At 42.3% G+C, this 19,185-nt stretch overlaps 1 protein-coding gene across 3 annotated transcripts in view; it reads right to left on the bottom strand.

Annotated features, from left to right (window-relative positions):
* The window catches only part of LOC115462832 (ubiquitin-associated protein 2-like), a 434,768-nt gene that overhangs the window by 9,434 nt on the left and 406,149 nt on the right, over nucleotides 1–19,185 (bottom strand). For all 3 annotated transcript variants that reach the window (XM_030192863.1, XM_030192864.1, XM_030192865.1), the window contains one exon: nucleotides 1,032–1,099. In XM_030192863.1, the coding sequence (XP_030048723.1) occupies nucleotides 1,032–1,099 (68 nt within the window). The remainder of the gene's footprint in view (nucleotides 1–1,031; nucleotides 1,100–19,185) is intronic.

Below are 19,185 nucleotides of genomic sequence, written 5' to 3'. Positions count from 1 at the left end.
TGTCCAATTTAGATTGTAAGCTCTGTTGACCTGGGACTGTCTTTTCATGTTAATTTGTACAGCGCTGCATAAGTCTAGCGCTATAGAAATGTTTAATAGTAGTAGTCTTCCTGCTTGTTGACTTAATACATTGCAACCCAGTTGTCTGGTTGTACAGCTAATCTCTGAAAGTCTTTAGAGCATTCCAAATGGCTCGTAACTCTTGGACAGCGGTCTTCACTAATTTTTAAGCTGGGGCCACTTTGGATTTTAATGAAGAGCCACCAAATATATTCCCATTTGGAGCTGCAACACTACTGACTAGGGTGTGTCAGACATCCATTCCTACCAGCCCACCCTCAAACCTTTAGTTGGGAGTTCAGTCACAACTGTGATAATACACCATTCAACTGTATCTCAGCCAGATCTGATTGCCATGGGTCATAAGTGATCTTCAGTAGACAAGTAGCCTAATGGTTAGAGCAGCGGGCTGATAACCTGGGGAGCTTAGTTTATTTATTTAGATTTATTTACCACCTTTATGAAGAGATACACCTAAGGTGTGTCCCCACTGCAGCTCCTTGTGATATTTGGCAAGTCACTTCATTCTCCATTGCCTTATGTACAAACTCAGACTGTATGGCCTTCAGGAGGAGAAATATCTTCTAAAGCTGAATATACACTACTTCAATAGCTTTCAGGCTTGCAGTTATTATATAAGAAAATTAATTTAAATAAATAAATCTCAGTTTTTCTCACAATTAGCCCCAGACTCACCTCTGAGAGCCAGCAATGGATCACCTTAATAACATTATTCAGTTTTTTTTTTTTAACTCATGAGCAAACAGTCTGATGATATCAGTACAAACATTTGATCATTCTCCACATACATATACAAAATGGACTACAGCCTGATTCGGTGGAATCAACACTGGTAAAAAGATCCCCGAAATAGTACCCTCTGATGCTAACAACTTAAGAAACCTTCTTTTTTTGAGAGAGAGATTTCCTCACAAAGACATCCTCTTTGCTTTTATAACAAGTTTGCTTACCTGAGCCTTGTTATAGACTGTGCCACTGATATCAGGCACTCCTGTGTTACTTGAAGATACTGAAACACCTATAAAAAAAAAAAAAAAAAAAAATCTCTTCACTGTTCTGTTAATATTTGTTCAAAGCCCAATTTCATCCCGAAGGTTCTTCTAACTCATTTCACAGTATGTGGATTCAGCCTACAGTACAAGACTATTCCATTTTTGTTTTGTTTTTTATTTGTACCCCACGCTTTCCCACTCATGGCAGGCTCAATGCAGCTTAGGTACTTATTTGTACCTGGGGCAACGGAGGGTTAAGTGACTTGCCCAGAGTCACAAGGAGCTGCCTGTGCCTGCAGTGGGAATCGAACCCAGTTCCCCAGGACCAAAGTCCACCACTCTAACCACTAGGCCACTCCTCCACTCCACTTCCTTTCCAACGCTTCTTTTACTGAAAACCTATATGAAATCAAAGTCCATTAAGTGTTTGCTTGACACTGTCCTTGACCAGCCTTTGTTCTAACTACCTTTTTAAAATCTGAAAGTCAGTTAGGCTGCAGTGCTGTCTTCTAGGATCAGTGTCTCACCAGTTCAGGTTTGCTGTAGGGCAACGAAAGAGCAGAATACATTCTGCTAATAAAACAATGCTTCTTGCAGAACAGCACGAGGCATTCATATGATGGAGATGTTCTCGAAGTTTAAGAAAATTATGCAAAGATTCAGATTTGAAGTTATAACTGATGTTTGACCAAATTTGTTGCTCTTCACTTCTAATAAAAAAAAAGAAGCTTTTAATAACTATTTATGACCAGGTACCTAGCCAGGATCAAATGCTTCAGCAGAATTAATCTTACTCTTGCTTCAAACACAGAACAGAACATGTATTGCATTGCTTATACTTCTTCTGGATGGATTTAAAATACATCAGCATGAAAAACAATGCTGCCTAATATTTCCTTCTAAACCTACCCTGTAAGATTTCCAGGTCTCTAATAGAACTACATATTCTTTAACCCTAACTAAACATAGAAACATGATGGCAGATAAAGGCCAAATAACCCATCCAGTCTGCCCATCCTCTGTAACCCCCAATTCTACCTGTTCCTAAGCGATCCCACATGCTTATCCCATGCCTTTTTAAATTCTGGAACAGTCCTCGACTCCACCACCTCCACTGGGAGGCCATTCCATGCCTCCACCACCCTTTCTGTGAAATAATACTTACTTAGGTTACTCCTAAGCCTAGTCCCTCTTAACTTTGTCGTATGCCCCCTCATTCCAGAGCTCTCCTTCATTTGGAAAAGGCTCTCTTCCTGTACATAAATGCCCTTGAGATATTTAAACGTTTCTATTATGTCTCCTCTCTCCCTCCGTTCTTCCAGCATATACATGTTGAGGTTCATAAGCCTGTCCCTATAATTTTTGCATTCAAGACCGTTTACTAATTTCATAGCCGCCCTCTGGACCGACTCCATCCTGTTTATATCTTTCCGTAGGTGCGGTCTCCAGAACTGCATGCAGTACTCCAAATAGGGCCTCACCAGACACTTATACAACAGCACTATCACCTCCCTTTTCCTGTTGGTCATGCCTCTCTTTATGCACCCAAGCATCCTTCTGGCTTTGGCCGTCGCTTTTTCTACCTGTTTGAAAGCTTTATGGTCATTAGACACAATCACCCCCAAGTCCCGCTGTTCCTTCGCACACTGAAGCACTTCACCCCCTATACCGTTCCCTCGGATTTTTGCAAGTGCATGACCCTGCCTTTTTTGGGATTAAACCTTTGATGCCAAATATCTGTCCATTCCTCTAGCTTTGCTAGTTCCTTGCTCAGTCATTCACACCCTCCAGGGTGTCCACCCTATTGCAGAGTTTAGTATCATCCGCAAAGAGACAAACCTTACCAGACAGCCCCTCCGCAATATCGCTCACAAAGACGTTAAAAAGAGCCGGCCCTAGGACCGATCCCTGCGGTACTCCACTGACGACATCCTTTTCTTCAGAGCAAGCTCCATTTACCACTACCCTCTGTCTCCTACGTGTCAAAGGCTTTGCTGAATTCCAAGTATACCATATCAAGCACCTCTCCCACATCCAACTGTTTGGTCATCCAGTCGAAGAAGACAGTCAGATTCGTCTGACACGACCTGCCACTAGTGAAGCCATGCTGCCTTGGGTCCCGCATTCCATGTAGTTCAAGAAAGCTCACAATCCTCCTCTTTAGAAGCATTTCCATTAGCTTACTCACCACTGAGGTCAGACTGACAGGTCTGTAATTCCCAACCTCCTTCCTCCTTACTTCCACTCTTGTGTAGAGGAACCACATTCGCCCTTCTCCAGTCCACCGGGACCACTCCAGTATCTAAGGAAGCATTGACGAGGACTGTCAGCGGAGTCGACAGAACTTCGAGTTCCTTAAGCACCCTCGGGTGTATCCCATCAGGCCCCATCACTCTGTCTAGCTGGAGGCTATCCAGTATAATACCAGTTTTACAAAAAGAGTTCCAGGGATGATCCAGGAATCTACGTATCAGTGACTCTGATATTTCTGCCTGGCAAAATAATGGATGCTATTAAGAAGGTGGTCCAGAGGGCAGCTTCCAAATTAGTAAGTGGTCTCGGTCATAAAACATATAGTGATAGGCTCATGAACCTCAACATGTATACACTGGAAGAGAGCCAGGAGATATGATAGAGATGTTTAAATACCTCAGTGGTGTACAGGAGGTGAGTCTTTTTCAAATGAAGGAAAACTCTGGAATGAGAGGGCATAGGATGAAGTTAAGAGGAAACATGCTTAGGAGGAATCTAAGAAAATACTCTTTCATGGAAAGGGTGGCGGATGTGTGGAATGGCCTCCCAGTGGAGGTCGTGGAGACGAAGACTGTGTCGGAATTTAAGAAAGTGTGGCACAGGCATGTGGGATCCCTTAGGAAAAGGAGGACAGTGGGTACTGAGGAAGGGCAGACTGGATGGGCCACTTGGCCCCTATTTGCTCGTCATGTTTCTAAGAACAGCAGGGTAATGTATTGGGTTCAGTGCAGTGTTCTCTCTCAGCTGTGCGCATGTACATGGGTTAGAGAGGGAGCACACACACTCATCAACTGTGTGCACAGAATTTTTGCTGACTTTATAAGAACATAAGAATAGCCATAGTGGGTCAGACCAATAGTCCATCTAGCCCAATATCCTGCTTCCAACAGAGGCCAATCAAGGTCTCAAGTACCTGGCAGAAACCCATTAATAGCAACATTCCATGCTACTAATTCCGGGGCAAGCAGTGACTTCTCCCATGTCCATCTCAATAACAGACTATGGAGTTTTCCTCCGGAAATTTTCCAAACCTTCTGAAATTGAGAACATAGGCTATACCACACACAGAGTTGAGGCTAAAAACTTGTGCACCAAATGCTTATCATGCACACATGGGCCAGCAAAAATTAGAGAGAACACTGGTTAAGTGATATCAGTCATACTGGGTCAGACTGATGGTTCATCTGGCCCAGTATCCTGCTTCCAACAGTAGCCAATCCTCCATATCACAAATGTTCAACCCCCAAAGATCAGCAAGATCCTATGCTATCAATCCCAGGGATAAGTAGTGGCTTTCCCCCTGTGTATCATAATAGCAAACTATGGACATTTACTCCAGGAACTTGTCCTAACCTTTTTGAAACCCAGATACACTAACTGCTGTCACCACATTATCTGGCAACAAGTTCCAGAATTTAATTTGTTGAGTGAAAAAATATTTTCTCTTATTAGTTTTTAAAGTATTACCATGGAATGTCACCTAATCTTTGTAATTTTTTTAAAGGGTAAACAATTAACATAGTAGATGACAGCAGATAAAGACCTGTATGGTCCATCCAGTCTGCCCAACAAGATAAACTCAGTACAAGATATTTTTATTTTATTTTTGTTACATTTGTACCCCGCGCTTTCCCACTCATGGCAGGCTCAATGTGGCTTACATGGGGCAATGGAGGGTTAAGTGACTTGCCCAGAGTCACAAGGAGCTGCCTATGCTGGGAATCGAACTCAGTTCCTCAGTTCCCCAGGAACCAAAGTCCACCACCCTAACCACTTGGCCACTCCTCCATGTATACCTGATCTTGATTTGTCCTTGCCATTTTCAGGGCACAGACCATAGAAGTCTGCCCAGCACTGTCTTTGTTCTAAAAATGATTCATGTTTACCCGTTCTACTCCACTCAGGATTTTGTAGACCTCTGTCATATCCCCTCCCTACCTTAGCTGTCTTCTCCAAGATGAAGAGCCCTAATCTCTTAAGTCTTTCCTCATATGAGAAGAGTTCCATTCCCTTAATCATTTTGGTCACCCTCCTATGAACCTTTTCTAATTCTGCTATATCTTTTTTGAGGTAAGGTGACAATTGCACATAATACTCAAGGTGAAGTCACACCACAGAGTGAGACAGAGGCATAATAATATTCTTTGTCTTCTTTTACATTCCTTTCTTAATAATTCCTAGCATCGCTTGCTTTTTTGGCTACTGCCACCGCACACTGAGCAGAATATTTCAATCTGTTGTTCACAATGACATCTAGATCTTTTCTTGGGTGGTGACCACTAATGTGGAACCTAGCATCAAATAACTATGATTTGGACTATTTTTCTCAATGTGCATCACTTTGCATTTATCCACATTAAATTTCAGCTGCCATTTGGATGCCCAGTTTTCCAATTTCCTAAGGTCCTCCTTCAATATCTCACAGTCTGCATATGATTTAACTTTGAAAAGTTGTGTCATCTGCAAATTCAATCACCTCACTTGTCGTTCCCATTTCCAGTTCATTTATTAATATGTTAAATAGCACCAATCCCACTATTTATCTTCCTTTCCTCTGAGGAAAATGGCCATTTAACCCTACCATTTGTTTTATATCTTTTAAACACTTCTCAGTCCACAACAGAACATTATTTCTTATCCCATGGATTTTTAATTTTCTCAGGAGTCTCATGAGAGAGCCTATCAAAAGTTTTTGCTTTTTTTTTTTTTAAATCTAGATGCACACATCAACTGGCTCTCCTTTATCCACTTATTTACGCCTTCAAAGAAATAAAGCAAATTGATGAGGCAAGATTTCCTTTTGAATCCAGGTTGACTCCATGTCAATTATTAATCAGTTATGTCCCTTATATTATACCTTATTATATCAGCCACACTGTCTGGGAAAAAGGAGGAGGGAATTCTAATTATTCACAAAACTAAGTTTAATTTTATTGTTATAGTATATGGTCTGACCTGGGATGTGAAGCACTATTGTCAAACATTTGTCTTACGTATCTTCTACCAGGTACCTCAGTAGATTTACTATTCAAGTTTGTGGACTGGTTAACTACAATTATTGTGAGCATCACTAAACCTATATTGTGTGATTTTAACTGAAGACTGGATGTGTTTTCATGGTGCTGTGATGTGGAAGATGTTTTTAAAACTGTGATAGAAACAAAGGGTCATATGTTAGATCTTTTACTTTTGCCAGAGCTCTTTGTTTCTGAGAGAGTTATGGCATCTATTGCCATAGTTGGATCAATATTTGACAACTTTTTGATCTAATAGGAAATTATTGAACTGAACCAGGTTTTATATGAAACATTGCAGCAATGAAGTTTGACTGACCTGAGTTATGCTTTGAACACTGAAATTTACTTACAGAAGGGATGGTTATGCTGTCAGACTTAGAGAGCTTGGTTGACATTTGTGGCATTCAACACTGGGTGGGGTTTTGGATCAAGTTATAAAAGTATGTCTGAATATGCAAGAACTGGTGATGACCAGTAGGAGGAATGATAAATGGCTCAATAGTCCACCAAACAAAGATTTATTGTAGGACCATTAAAAACCAAATGAGATAGGGAATCAAAAACAGAGGTAGCTGCTAGATGCTAACTGCCAATTCTCTTACCTACTTTGAATTTTACCTCATATAAGTCAAAATGGCGAGGCAAGCAGGCTAGCTGCTTTGTGCAGCCTTCAACTACACCCCTGTTGGGACTGATTGATGGTTTTGTGATTCACGGAGGGAGTTGGCGCTTCAGGTTTGGTAGTAAGTGCCCTGCTGGGACCTCTCCTGGGTGAAGAGGTAGAGAGTTCCCTTGGAGCCAAGCCATTTTGAGTCCAGACCAGAGGACCCCCCCTCCTTGCCCCAGCCACATGGTGAAAGTTCACCGACTGAAGAATAATAAAGTTCGGGGCAGCAGTACCCACAGGACATAGATGGAGAATGTGTTTTTTCTGGGTTGAGAGGCGATATCTCTGCGGAACCATGATAGGGAACTGCGCTTGGCTGAGAGAGGTGAAACAACCTGATGGAAGTTTTGTTTCCTGTGGCTCTGCAGCAGATGGGGAAGAGCCAAGGGTATCGATTGCTGTTGCAATACCTGTTTTTCTGCCAGATACCCTTGTGAGTAAGCCAACAGTAATGTCATTATATAAGATATGGCACGCTAGCTAAAATTATTTTCCTCAATTGTGAAATCTTAAATATGCAAATACTGTCTTAGACAAAAGATTGGGATGATGTGAGAGTGATATAATGAAATTAAAACCTGAAGTGGGAAAAAGTATCTACAATGCAAACAATTTTCCAACAGGTTGAAACCAAGCAGATGCCTATTATGAAAGATATTACTGGGATTGCTACAAGACTAGAAAATATTGAAAATCATGTGAGAAGTATAAATTTACCATTTGTGAATTTTTCTAGAGATAAAAAGTCTTCTCCAAAGGAAATGTTTGAACAATATTTTTTTGGAAGTATTTCAATTAACTAAAGTTGGTCATTCGTGTTTGATTAGCCCTATTCCTTCCCCCAGCCCTTTTCCCCCTCTCTTCCCTTTTTCATTATTTTAGTTCTTCTTGATTGTTTGTGTGTATGGTGCTATTGTACATTCCTATCCACCATTGTAGTTCCTTTCTTGTTTTTTTTTAATGATTATTGTAAACTGCTCGTTAGCAAAGGAGGTATAGCAAAACCAACTAAATAAATAAAATAAAGAAGAGATACTACAGTTTTACAGAGTGTATTACCTCCCATCTAAGAACAGGTGTGGTCAGATAAAATCAGATATTACTGCAGATTCTTTGGAACCAATTCAAGGAGAAAATCTTATCTTGATAATTTATGTGCTATACTTGGTATGAATCTGGGTAACAGTATTGACAGAGATAAGATACAAAAATGCTATTTTAAATTTAGGGCTAATTTATTCAGAGGCGTTAAAGTTTACTTATTTCCTGACATATCTTGAGAAGCTCAGAAATGGCACAGACAGTTTCTCTTGTTAAGATCCGGTGTACTCCAACTGGGAGCTTAGTCCATTAAGTATGTATTTTGGTACTGTCATGAAACACTTAGCCACCCACATGGTTCTAACCCTGTGGCCACCTGGTCCTGCAGCTGCAACTTGTTCTCTACACTAGCACCCTCCAACCCACTGACTAGGTCTAACTTGCCTCTGGGCGAGTCTCCCACTCTCAGGTATTCTCCGGTGATTTCTAGGTTACTAGGGCCACACTCCAGGGGTTCCACAGTACCTAAAAAGCACCAACAGACCAAACACACAAACCACCAGGATTCTTAAGTCAGTCCAGGACAGTAGAATCAATAAATTAATAAGGCTTATTGTCGGAGCAGAACAGTGAACCATAAAAACAGAAGAAAAATAGCAAACAATAACAGGTAACTGAATATTGGCCAATACTAAAACTATCTAAACACTTAGTCACTACCTGGATAGTGCCTGGGAAGTACAGGAAATATAGTTGCTCACCGGTTACAGAATATAACTGCTCACAGGGTCTCAGTGAAGAGAACTTTCTCTTTCCTCTCCCTGGCTGAAATTGGGGAAAACGCCAGAACATCCTGGCTGAATTTGAGCTCCTGGGCCAATCAGAGCCCAGGACATTTTTAAAAAGTAGGTGGCCACATTCCTGCAGGTTACTATCCTTTCGTGTGTTAAACTAAAGAAGGAATAGTTATTTTTTCCTGACAGTTTTAAACATAAACATGCACCACCTGCTGGCCAAACTAGAGAAAAACACTTAATGAAATCAATTTCATGTAGGAAAATTCACCATTTTGCAACAGGTACCCAACGCACCTGATATTTTTCTTAGTTGCTAAAAGAGTTGCTGGTTCTACTGCAGGAATGGTTTGAAGGACCAAAATTTACTAAGGTACGCTAGAATTTTTAGCATGTGCCAAAAATTAGTATGCATTAACCCCGTAGACACCCATACAAATATTATAGGCATCTACACGATTAGCGTGTGCTAATGCTTAGCATGTGTTAAAAACACTAACAAGCCTCTAGTGCATCTTAGTAAACAGGGCCCTTAGTTTGCTACTCCTTATGTCTAACAGTGTGCTTATTTTCCCCTCATTATTTAATATCGGTAAAATTTTTCTTTTCTCTCCTTGATTGCTATTGGATTCCCTACTTGGATTGGAAATGGGAGATAATCGGGAATAATTTGAGATAGAAGGCTTGTCTTCCTGTTTATTGTTTCTTGGTACTTGTGAAACACTTTTCTTGTCCTACTCTAGTTTTTCTGTACAAGTATATTTACTTGATTTTTTTTAATGAAATGCTTACAAATAATAATTAACAAAAAACCCCAAAAGAAATAACAGAATGATTTGCATTTATATTATCATCTCATTTGGTTTTTAACAGACCCACAATAAATTTTTATATTTGGTGGACTCCTGAGCCATTCATTATTCTTTCTACTGGTCATCACTACTTCTTTCTTATGTCTTCTTTTCTGAAGAGACTTTTTCCTCTTTTCCCATCCCTTGTTTACCCCTGCATTAGCAAACAGTAAGTGATCATTATGATGAACAGAGTGCAAATAGAGGGCATCAACACCCTTTGAGGACAAATTAGCCTATCGTAGCAAAGCACTGGATGCAAGGAGTCTTTTATATGAATTAAATCCAAAAATCTTTGAACTGTTCTTTAAGCTTGTTCACCACAATTTGTGCTCTGACCTATTTTCCACTCAACTGGATTTGATGCACAAGAACTAGAAGATTAATGTAATGACAAAACTCAATCTACTTGCTCTGGATTTACTGTTTTCATTTCAGAGGCCTGTAATTCTGAGATGGTCAGATCTTTCTGTAACACTAAATGTCTATTTTCTAATATATTTTCATCACTCATGATGTATTGTAAGCCACATTGAGCCCAAAAGAGGTGGGAAAATGTGGGATACAAATGCAATAAATAAATAAATCAGGAATATCAGGTTTCTCTCAGTAAGTCCACGAATTAGGCAAAAGATGGGATCCCCGTTTAGCTTTAAAAAAAAAAGACTTAGTGATGAACGAATATTGGAGCTTGAAATGTGGTAGCATTGACTATTTATGAAAACTAATATGAGAGAGTGTTTGAGATAATATTGAAATTGTGTATAATAATAATCTCCACACTATATATAATAGGTCTCTAACTAGATTACTCAATTTTTCTATGGCATATTTGCCGAACTGGGCGATGCGGGATGGTGTCTACCCACTTGTGAGAAGAAGCAAGCCTGCTTGTCCTCGGAGAAAAGGGTTGTAACAGAGGTTTATAAAAATATGGGTTTGGATTATTCATTTTATATACCGCCTTATACCTTAGTGCCAAAATAGTTAATAAGTTGACTGAATAGTTCCTTATCCTTTCAAATAGTAGTAAGACTAAGAAACTTGCCATGAAACTGGTAGCAGATATAAACAAATCTTAAAATGTATATTTTCATTCAATACACAATTAAAATATGCAATTTGTTGCCAAAGATATCAGTAATATAGCTAGGTTTATAAAAGGTTTGTTAATGAACCTCTTCTCCAGAAACTTGCCCAATTAGCCAAGGAATTTTAAGAATCAATATCTCTATCATGAAACAGATCTGCCTACTAAAATGTGCTAGGACTTTCAAGGGACCACACTGGTCAAGACAGGATGCCGAGTTCAAAAGACGGAATATCACTCTATCCCATTTTATTTTCTTGCATGTCCTGTAAATGTGACAACTCTGTACCATTGAACCGAGCATGTTTGATCTAATAACTGAAGGGAGAAGAACAAGAAGGATAGAATTTCTTTGACCCTTGATAATTGTCAGCAGATAAACACATTTGTTTTTCATACAGTGCATAATTAAGCTATGGAATCTGTTGCCAAAGAATGTGGTCAAAGAAACATACACAGCAGAATTATTTGCTTTCCTTTAGTCCTTCCGGACCGGCCCAGAATGTGACTGGTGGTTGTGCACGCCTTCCAGCAGTTGGAGACTGAGAAAAAAAAACTGTGACTCTAGAGAGAGCCAATAAGAGCCCTTGGCAACAAGAGAAAGATCCAGTAACAAAGTACCAAAGCAGAAGGAAGTAAAACAATAAGTAAATGGTCCATGCATACGAAAGCCTGAGCAGCCACCAGCACATTGCCAACGCAGGGTGTGTTCCACCAACGATAATGTGACCAATGACATGCCCCCTGCATATCATGCACAAAAGGTTACATACTGAACCATAGAATTTGTGGTTTTTTTTTTTTTTTTAACAATGAAACCAGCAACACAGCTCCCAAGAAAACAATCACTTAACTCTTAAAGACACATAATACCTAAAGGGAGGGATCTGGGCTGGTCCGGAGGGACTAAAGGAAAGCAAATTAGCAGGTAAGGTCTAATTTCTCCTTCCTTAGCGTTCCTCTGGACCGGCCCAGAATGTGACTGGTGGGAAGTAACAAAGCAGTAAGATGATGGGAGGGACTCTAACAGCCCCGCCATCAAAACATGTGCCCCAAAAACAACTTGCTGATGACTCAGGCGGTCCAATCGATAGTGCTTAGAAAAGGAATGCCATACAAATGTCCTCTGGAGGCACCAGACAACACTCTGCCCAAGAAGTAGCCTGACCTCTGGTAGAGTGAGCCTTAACTCCTTCCACAACAGCTTTCCCAGAAAGAAGGTAAGCTGATGCAATAATTTCCTTAAGCCAACAAGAAATAGTGGGCTTAGAAGCCATAAGCCCTTTGTGTGAACCTCCGATGAGAGTAAACAAACGACTGGACCGACAAATCTCCTCCGTAGACTTGACATAATGCTTCAGAACTCTTGACATCCAAATGCTTCAAGAGACGCTGCTCCTCCAAACCGGAGAAAGAACCTAGAACAGGCAACACCACCAGTTGAGATGAATGAAAACGAGTCAATACCTTGGGCAGAAAAGAAGGAATTGGTCTTAAAACCACTCGATCCAAGCTGAATTTAAAAAACGGAGACCTACACAAAAGAGCCTGCAACTCCGAAACTCTCCTAGCTGAGGCAATAGCCACTAAAAACAATGCCTTCAGGGTTAAGTCCTTCAAAGTACAAGAAGATAAAGGCTCAAAGGGAGGCTTGGTAAGAACCAACAGTACCAAATTAAGATCCCAGCGGGGAAAAGAACAGTGAGATGGAGGACGCAGGAGGTTAACCCCTCTTTAAAAAACAGAACACATCCAGGTGGCTAGCCAGCGATCTTCCTTGAACACGACCTCGAAAACATGACAGAGTTGCAATGTGCAATTTAAGAGAAGCCAAAACAAGGCCTTTGTCAAACCAATGCTGCAGAAAATCCAAAATTTGCAGGATGGACGCGCGAAAGGGAGCTATCCCGAGCTCCTCACACCAGGCCCAAACATAATTCAAAGAGCTAGAACGCTGATGAAAGCGAAGCATAGTAGCAATCACATTAGCAGAGTATTCCTTCTTGTTAGTCTCGCCCGCTCAAGAGCCAGGCCTTAAGACAGAATCGACCCAGATCTGGATGAAACACCGGGCCCTGAGCCAAAAGATCCTGCCTGACCAGGAGCTTGAACGGATCCTCTACTAGAAGCCGCTGAAGATCGGCGTACCACGGTCTGCGAGGCCAATCCAGTGCCACCAAGATCAGACGGCCCCTGTGCATCTCAACTCTCTGAAGCAGACGCCCTATCAATGGCCAGGGAAGAAAGGCATAAAGAAGACTGGTCGGCCAGGGAGCAAACAGGTCCATCCTGGGGAATACCCAACGGTTCACCACCACTCGATACGCCACATTGCTTAGAGCCCACTCCCCGGAATTTTGCATGTTTCGACTGAGAAAGTCTGCCTGAACATTTTGAACTCCTGCCACATGAGCCGCTGACAGCGCCAACAGATGCACCTCCGACCACTGTAACAGCTGTGATGCTTCTTGCTCCAACTCCTCGGTCCTCCTTGCCAATTGATGTAAGCCACCGCAGTGGCATTTTTGACATCACATGGACTGCCTCGCCCCTCAACAGATGGACAAAGGTCTGGATTGCTAGTCTAACTACCCTGGTCTCTAATAGATTTATTGAGCAAGATCTCTCACCACAAGCCTTGAGCATACTGTCCCTGACAGTGAGCTCCCCATCCCTGGAGACTGGCAACTGTTGCAACCACCCTAAAGTTGGGCTGATCCAGAGGCATTCCCTTGGTCATAGTGGCATCTCACAGCCACCAACGTAGGCTGCTCTTCACCTGAGCCGGAAGTGACAATTTCTGATGTAGAGCCCTTCTGTGACGACCACCGAGAAAGAAGCGACCTCTGAAGCGGCCTCATGTGAGCCCTGGCCCAGGGCACTGCCTCGATCGCCGCCACCATGGAACCCAGTACCTGAAGATAATCCTTGGCTGCTGGCCTCGGTGACTGCAATAAGTGACGAATCTGAGACTGCAGTTTGAGGACACGAGCCAGCGGAAGAAAAACACGGCCCTGCAATGTGACGAAACAGACTCCCAGGTACTCCAACGACTGGGATGGCTACAGACGGATCTTTTGTGCACTGACTATCCAACCTAGGGACTTCAAGAAGTCTACTACTCGAGCTGTCACCTGAATGCTCTCCTGGTAAGACTTTGCTCTGATCAACCAATCATCTAAATAAGGATGGACTAGAATGCCTTCCATTCTGAGTGCTGCGGCTACTATGACCATGACTTTGGTAAACGTCCGAGGAGCAGTCACAAGCCCGAAGGGAAAAGCCCAAAAATGAAAATGCTGGCCTGAGCACTGCAAACCGAAATAAACGTTGGTGTGCCGGTCGAATAGGGATATGCAAGTAGGTTTCTGTGAGGTTGAGCGACGTCAGAAACTCCCCGGTCTGCACTGCCACAATGACCAACTGCAAAGTCTCCATACAAAACGAGGGCACCCTGATGGCTCGACTGACCATCTGGAGATCTAAAATCGGCCTGAAGGAATCCTCTTGCTTTGGGAACCAGAAAGTATATGGAGTAACGTCCTAGACGCTGCTCTGCCAAAGGAACTGGACAAATAGCCTGAAGGCCGAGAAGTCTGCGTAGAGTGTTCCTGACAGCTCTGGTTTTGAGAGCAGAGAACGGCAGGGAGACTCCACAAAAGCGTCTAGAACCCACTGGTCTGAAGTAATTTGGGCCCACCTCCCATAAAACTGTGCCAACCGAGCTCCTACCTGAACCGGAGGCTGGGCCTGCAAACCTTCACTGCTGAGGATGGGAGGAAACGAGAAAGAATTTCCTGTTTCCCAACCGCCTCTACGACCACCCCAAAAGGAGTGAGTCCTCTGAAAAAAACTTGGATCGTTGAAACGGAACTACTCTGCCTGGTCTATACCGAAAATCACGGCCCCTACCACGGCCAGAAAAATCACCGTGTCCAGGCCCCCTGGGACGATCCTCAGGAAGCCTTGGCACTTTAGCCTCACCCAGGCTAAGCAGCAGCTGATCCAACTCATTGCCAAAGATAAAAGAACCCTTAAAAGGAAATTTACTAAGCTTGGACTTAGCCGCATCCGCAGACCAGCCACAAAGCCAAAGAGAGCGATGGGCCGCCACGCAGAGAGCCATAGACTTAGAAGAGGCCCAAAGCAAGTCGTAAAGAGCATCCACCAAAAAGGCTGAACCCATTTTCAACTTTGCCACTTCGGCATCTATCACTGAAAAATCATCAGAAGAATGGTCCAAGACCTTTTCAGACCAATGAAAACAGGCTCTTGCTACTAAAGAACCACAAATAGCAGCCTGCACTGCCAGAGCAGAAACATCAAAACTATTCTTTAACAAGGGTTCTATACGGCGATCCTGGACAGCCCTCAAAAGCCGTTCCGCCATCCACGGGAACCGTATTTCGTTAAGTGACTGTGGACACTACGGCATCCACCACTGGAGGGCGTAAAAGATCCTTGTCTGAATCCGGAACAGGATAAAGCCTAAGCATGGATCTGGCAAGACGAAAGGCAGAATCCGGCACCTCCCACTGTGCCTGAATGATGTCCCTAATATCCTGATGCATTGGTAAAGTCTTACCTGGCCTACAAATACCTTTCACCAGTAAATCCACCTCCGCCACTGGAGTCTCCTGCTCCTCAAATTGCAAGGTAGTGAAAACCTGAGAAAAGCTCCTACAGGTCATTTTTATGAAAAATTCTCACCACTGAAGGATCTTCCCCTGCAGGGAGAGGCTCCGCACCACTTTCCAGCTGACAGAGGTCCTCAGGAAAATGACCTTCCGGAAACACATATGTCTCCTCTAAAAATGGCATTTCCTGGTCCAAATCAGAAGAAAAATCCTCTTCTAAATCCCATAACTGCCTGGGCCACTTAGCAGCCACTGCTCGGCCCTCCTAAGACCTTTTCAATGAAGCCTCTCCTGGAGCAGCTTTGAACAATAAAAAAAAAATTAGTATAGTTGTACCACAAAGTCAGGCGGGAAGCCACCTTCACCCGCTGAAGAAACAGGAGTCTGAGGCAGAGCCGGTAGACAGGCCGGTAAAGCAGGCAGGGATGCAGTATTTAGAGGAAAAGACAAAATGGCAGTGTTTCCCGCCGAAATCGGCACTGCCAGCAAGGCTGACCCGACCGCACTTAAAACTGCTGAATTGGACCCCCCCCCCTCCTAACGGCACCAACATTTTTTACAGACCCTGCTCCGACGAAGCATCTACCGGGGTGCAAAACTTACAAGCACCGCTCAAGCCGACTCCCTGCCGCTGACAGACTGAATAGCGGCGGAACTTCTCTGCCATTGCTTCTGCCTAAGCCAACTGCGAACCAAAACAGGAGCCAGAAAAAACAACAAACTGTCACAGAGAGAAAACAGAAGCTATCTTGCTCGTTTAAAGAGAAATTAAAGGGCAGAGAACCAAAATCAAAGCTCATCTTTTTTTTTCTTCTTCTCGTGGCTGCCTCTCCCTGCCTCAAAAGCTCTTCCCCTGAAGAGCTTAAGGAAACTGCCTTTCTGTGCTGATTTCTTTTTGTTTTGTTTTTTTACTCAAGCACAGCTTAAAAGAATACCAGGGAGGACATGGGAGAAGGGACCCAGCCTCCCGAGTTTGACACCCCAGAGGCGCTAATAGACCCCCCACGGGCATCTGCCTCTAAATAACAGCCTTTTTAAAAATATATGTATCCGAATACACAGAAGAAATAAATTCACCCAAACCAAGATATTAAAACAGAATTACAGCAAGAAATAGAAAAAATATAATATAACATAAATATAATATAATATAAAGAATGAGACTGAAGGGCTCACCACCTTCCACCTGCTGGAGACTGAGATTACTGGATCTTTCTCTTGTTGCCAAGGGCTCTTATTGGCTCTCTCTAGAGTCACAGTTTTTTTTCTCAGTTTCCACCTGCTGGAAGGCGTGCACAACCACCAGTCACATTCTGGGCTGGTCTGGAGGGACGCTAAGGAATGGCTCATATCCTATCTTTTACCTAATACATATTTTTCAAATAATTACGTTTTCAAAGTCTTTCGAAACATTCGGTAGCAACAGATAATCCTTATTTAAGTTGGTAAGTTGTTACACCATTTTGCTGATAAATATAGTAGAGTAATTTCATGCAATGTCTTATATTTGATTCCTCTTGGTGATGAAAATATTAAGTCCAGATAATTACCTGCTAATCTCCTATTCATATAATTAGGAAATAAAATCCTACTACTCAAATACCCAGGCACTGTTCCATACAGTATCGAGTAAACCAAAGTACATAACAGGAGTGGAGGAGTGGCCTAGTGGTTAGGGTGGTGGACTTTGGTCCTGGGGAACTGAATTTGATTCCCACTTCAGGCACAGGCAGCTCCTTGTGACTCTGGGCAAGTCACTTAACCCTCCATTGCCCCATGTAAGCCGCATTGAGCCTGCCATGAGTGGGAAAGCGCAGGGTACAAATGTAACAAAAAAAAAATTCCCTTTGCCTCCACTGGAAGCCAGTATAATTCAACATACAAAGGGGTCACTCTTTCATATTTAGTTTTGGTTAGAATCAATCTAGCCATTACATTTTGCGCAGATTGTGATCTCTTCTTTACTAAAGTGCTACAACTCACATATAAAACATGACAGTAATGTATCTGCAATAAAATCAAAGATTGCACTAACATTCTAAAATTATCCTTATTAAAACAATATGTCTCAATGTTTTTTTGAACACAAAATGCTCTTTTAATCACAACCTGAGGCTGTTTTTCCAGGGACAAATGCTTATCCATCACAACACTTAGTATTTTTAATTGTGTTTCCACATTCAGATAAGAACCATCAAAACCCAGTTATAATTCAGCAATATCAATATGGGGAGCTGTTATAATTAAAAATTTTGTTTGATCTCAGTTTGGCTTCAGATGTAAGCAGGCCGCCCATCTCTCTACTAAAACAATACTGCAATTAATAAATGAATTGACATCGTCCTCATCTTTTAAAAAAGGAAAATATAATGCAATATCATTCGCATAAGAGAAACAATACATACCCTCTTTTTCCATAAAAAATCCCCCAGGGTAGACATCAAGGCATTAAATAATATTGAAAATGGGGGGAAACTTGTGGCATCCCACTATCTGCTTTCAACTCATCTGACGAAGCCTCATTCATCTTTACACTGTAGGATCTATACTTAATAAATCCTCTCATCTAATCCAGCACGACTTCCAATACCAAAGGAGCTCAAAAGCTCCAGAAGAATTCCATCACCAAATCAAAATGCAATATCAATAACTGTTGACCAAAACTCATATCTTTTCTAATATCACTTGTTAAAATACCCAGTAAAGTCTCTGAACTATAACTTCTTCCAAACCCTGACTGATGCAATAAATTATACTGTTCTAGACTAGATAGTTTGTAAATTGAGTTGCAACAATGCCTCCTAATATGGAGAGGAATAGAGGCCACAGGTCTATAGTTTCCAACATCTCCCATATCACCCTTCTGATTCTTTGGAATAGGGGTAAGGATACATATATAGTAACATAGTAGATGACGGCAGAAAAAGACTTTTTGTGTATACCCTACCTTGATTTGTTATTGTCCTCTTCAGGGCACAGACCGTATAAGTCTGCCCAGCACTATCCCCGCCTCCCAACCACCAGTCCCGCCTCCCACCACCGGCTCTGGCACAGACCGTATAAGCCTGCCCAGCACTATCCCCGCCTCCCAACCACCAGCCCTGCTTCCCACCACCGGCTCTGCCACCCAATCTCTGCTAAGCTCCTGAGGATAAGACAACATTGCTTAGTAAGTCCAAAACTGAATCTTCCAATTTCAGAAACCCTAAAAATTCTTGGAGTTACTATTGATCGACACCTAACACTCGAGAATCATGCGAAAAACACAACCAAAAAGATGTTCCACTCAATGTGGAAATTAAAAAGAGACCTTTCTTCCCAAGGACCGTTTTCCGCAACCTGGTACTCAGCCACATAGATTACTGCAACGCACTCTACGCTGGTTGCAAAGAGCAAATAATCAAGAAACTTCAGACAGCCCAGAACACTGCAGCTAGACTAATATTCGGTAGAACAAAATATGAAAGTGCTAAACCCCTATGAGAAAAGCTACACTGGCTCCCACTTAAAGAACGCATCACGTTCAAAACATGCACCCTAGTTCACAAAATGCTCCAGCCAACATGTCAGACCTGATAGACTTACCACCCAGGAATGCTAAAAAATCATCCCGCACATTCCTTACTCTTCACTTCCCCAACTGTAAAGGTCTAAAATACAAACTAATGCATGCGTCAACCTTCTCCTACCTGAGCACACAATTCTGGAATGCGCTGCCGCGCAACTTAAAAACGATCTATGAACTAACTACCTTCCACAAAC

Source organism: Microcaecilia unicolor, chromosome 2 (genome assembly GCF_901765095.1).
Source record: "Microcaecilia unicolor chromosome 2, aMicUni1.1, whole genome shotgun sequence".
NCBI classification, from domain to species: domain Eukaryota; kingdom Metazoa; phylum Chordata; class Amphibia; order Gymnophiona; family Siphonopidae; genus Microcaecilia; species Microcaecilia unicolor.
Note: the sequence above shows the minus strand (reverse complement) of the source record. Positions and strands in the feature narration are given on the sequence as shown.